Source organism: Vigna angularis, chromosome 3, assembly GCF_016808095.1.
Source record: "Vigna angularis cultivar LongXiaoDou No.4 chromosome 3, ASM1680809v1, whole genome shotgun sequence".
NCBI classification, from domain to species: Eukaryota; Viridiplantae; Streptophyta; class Magnoliopsida; order Fabales; family Fabaceae; genus Vigna; species Vigna angularis.
Window position 1 is genome coordinate 37,942,566 of NC_068972.1, and position 2,185 is coordinate 37,944,750.

At 38.1% G+C, this 2,185-nt stretch overlaps 1 protein-coding gene across 1 annotated transcript; it reads right to left on the reverse strand.

Annotated features, from left to right (window-relative positions):
• Positions 1–220: 220 nt before the first annotated feature.
• Positions 221–1,899, reverse strand: LOC108325593 (zeatin O-glucosyltransferase). The gene has a single exon (XM_017558689.2). The coding sequence runs from the start codon at positions 1,730–1,732 to the stop codon at positions 344–346; it is 1,389 nt and encodes a 462-aa protein (XP_017414178.1). The 5' UTR covers positions 1,733–1,899; the 3' UTR covers positions 221–343.
• Positions 1,900–2,185: the final 286 nt, after the last annotated feature.

Below are 2,185 nucleotides of genomic sequence, written 5' to 3' on the forward strand. Positions count from 1 at the left end.
GGATTAAAAATAATAAAATGTTTTAAATAAATTATTAAAGCAAAAAATATATATAAAGAGAAAATTATTAGATAAAAAAATTATCTGTAAACTATTGAAATGAAATGGTTAGGATCATTTATTGGAGTTTCTATTACTTAAAAATTTAAATGAATATCTATAAACTTCAACCTTTATTAACTGAAATCAATCTAATATCTATAATATACACATTCTAACCATTCATAGCTTAAACATCACAATCTGAATTTGATTCTCTAAAAATGTTTGAATGAAGGGTTCACATCTAGAAATGTTACTCTAACATATTCAAGAAGGAAGAACAACATCAAATGATACAAGACTATTTAGTGATGTCAGCAATGAAAGAATCCATTTCCATGCGAGAAACTCCACCTTCTTCCATGGACTTCTGGATGGCATTTTTAAGCCTCGCTGCTCTCTCTCTCATCTCATCACCTTCCTTTGTTTGCATCAACCTTCTCACACCATTCTCAACATCTGTTGCAGTCACCAATGCCTTCCTTTGTGCCCAATCCTTCACAACCAAACCAACCTTCAACACTTCTGTGATGAGAGCTGCGTTTTTTGGCTGGTCAGAGTGCATAGGCCATGTTGCCATTGGCACCCCCAGGGATATGCTCTCTAAGCACGAGTTCCATCCACAATGACTCATGAACGCCCCTGTTGAAGGGTGGCTCAGAATTTCCAATTGGGGTGCCCAATCCCTCACAATCAGTCCCTTGCCTTCCACTCTCTCCTCAAACCCATTTGGAAGATCAAGTCTTTTTGCTTCGTTTTCATCAAAGATGTCCCCTTTATCAGCGTCTCTCAGCACCCAGATGAACTTCTGCTTGCTTTGCTCCAACCCAATTGCTATCTGTTGGATCTGTTCATCTGTCAAAGCTGTTGTGGTCCCGAAGGATATATATATGACTGAACTTTGCTCTTGTTTATCAAGCCACTCCATGCACGAGTGCCTAAATCCTATTGAATCTTTCTTCTCAATTGCTAAAGGGTTGAATGGACCAAGTGCCCAAACCTTCTTGCCCCCATCGATTCGCTCCAGCAACTCAAGAAAAGGATCTTCGATCACCCTACTTGTGTTGTACATGTTTCCATCGTTGAATTTGTGTAATTCATATTGTGCGATAATGAAACCAACGAATTGGGTCGCGAAGCATCCTTCAAAAACAGGAAATTCTGGGACACGGAAACCTTCAAGTGGAGGCCTTCCCATTCTCTCCCAGAAGGAAACAAAGGTGGTAAAGGCACATGTGCTGTGGAAAGTGTAATTCTCAACATTAGGCATGTTTGTGGCATCTTGTGCCACTGATGCCATGAGGGAATCATGGATGATTATGACCCTTTTGGCTTGAGATGAGAGGGATAGAAGAAGTTTTCCCACAGGCTCCCGAAGGTGTGTAGAGGCCTCAAAGGAAGGAATGAGATGAGATGGAAAATCATTTTCTGGATTGCTAGGGTTTGGAGGAGGAGAAACAAAGGGTGGAACTTCAAAGGCATGGAAATGGATGTTTGAAGTAGAGTTGTTGTGTCGAAGTGTTGCTTGGCGAATGTTCGTGACAGTGCCAACATAATGGACTGCTATGTTTTGTGCCAAGAATAGGTGTGAGAGGTGCAGAAGCTGATTGAGATGGCCTTGTGCAGGGAACGGTATCAGAACCACCAACACTTGGGTTTGATGAGGAAGAATTTTTCCATTGGAAGCCATTGAGCAAATCTGTATAGCTAGATGCTATGGTTCAATGGTTCAACTAGGCATTTATGTAACAAAGGAAGATGCTTATGTTTGGGGTAATGTGTCAGTGTCAGTTAATTATTCACGAGCTACAGGGTGTTATGCAATTATTTAAACAAATGTATTTGCTGTGTTGATAATTTTTTTTATTAGATGATTGTTTAAATCGATTCAGCCAATCCCTACAATCATTCAGAATTATGTATTAAAAACAAAGCAACAGGACTTACACTACTTCTTCGAGATCCACCTAATATAACTATGTATAAACTTCATTTTAGAATGGTATTAGGTTTAATATTCAATTCTTATCATTGGAAATTGAAGTTTATTTTTTTTCACTTATTACTATTATTTATTAGACTATCTATTGATACTAGTATTAGTATTAAGAATAAAATATATATGTTTCAAACGTGTGAAAAA

What these genes read in the sequence shown, in the direction of transcription:
- LOC108325593 (XM_017558689.2), bottom strand. Translation starts at nt 1,732, where the DNA reads ATGGCTTCCAATGGAAAAATTCTTCCTCATCAAACCCAAGTGTTGGTG.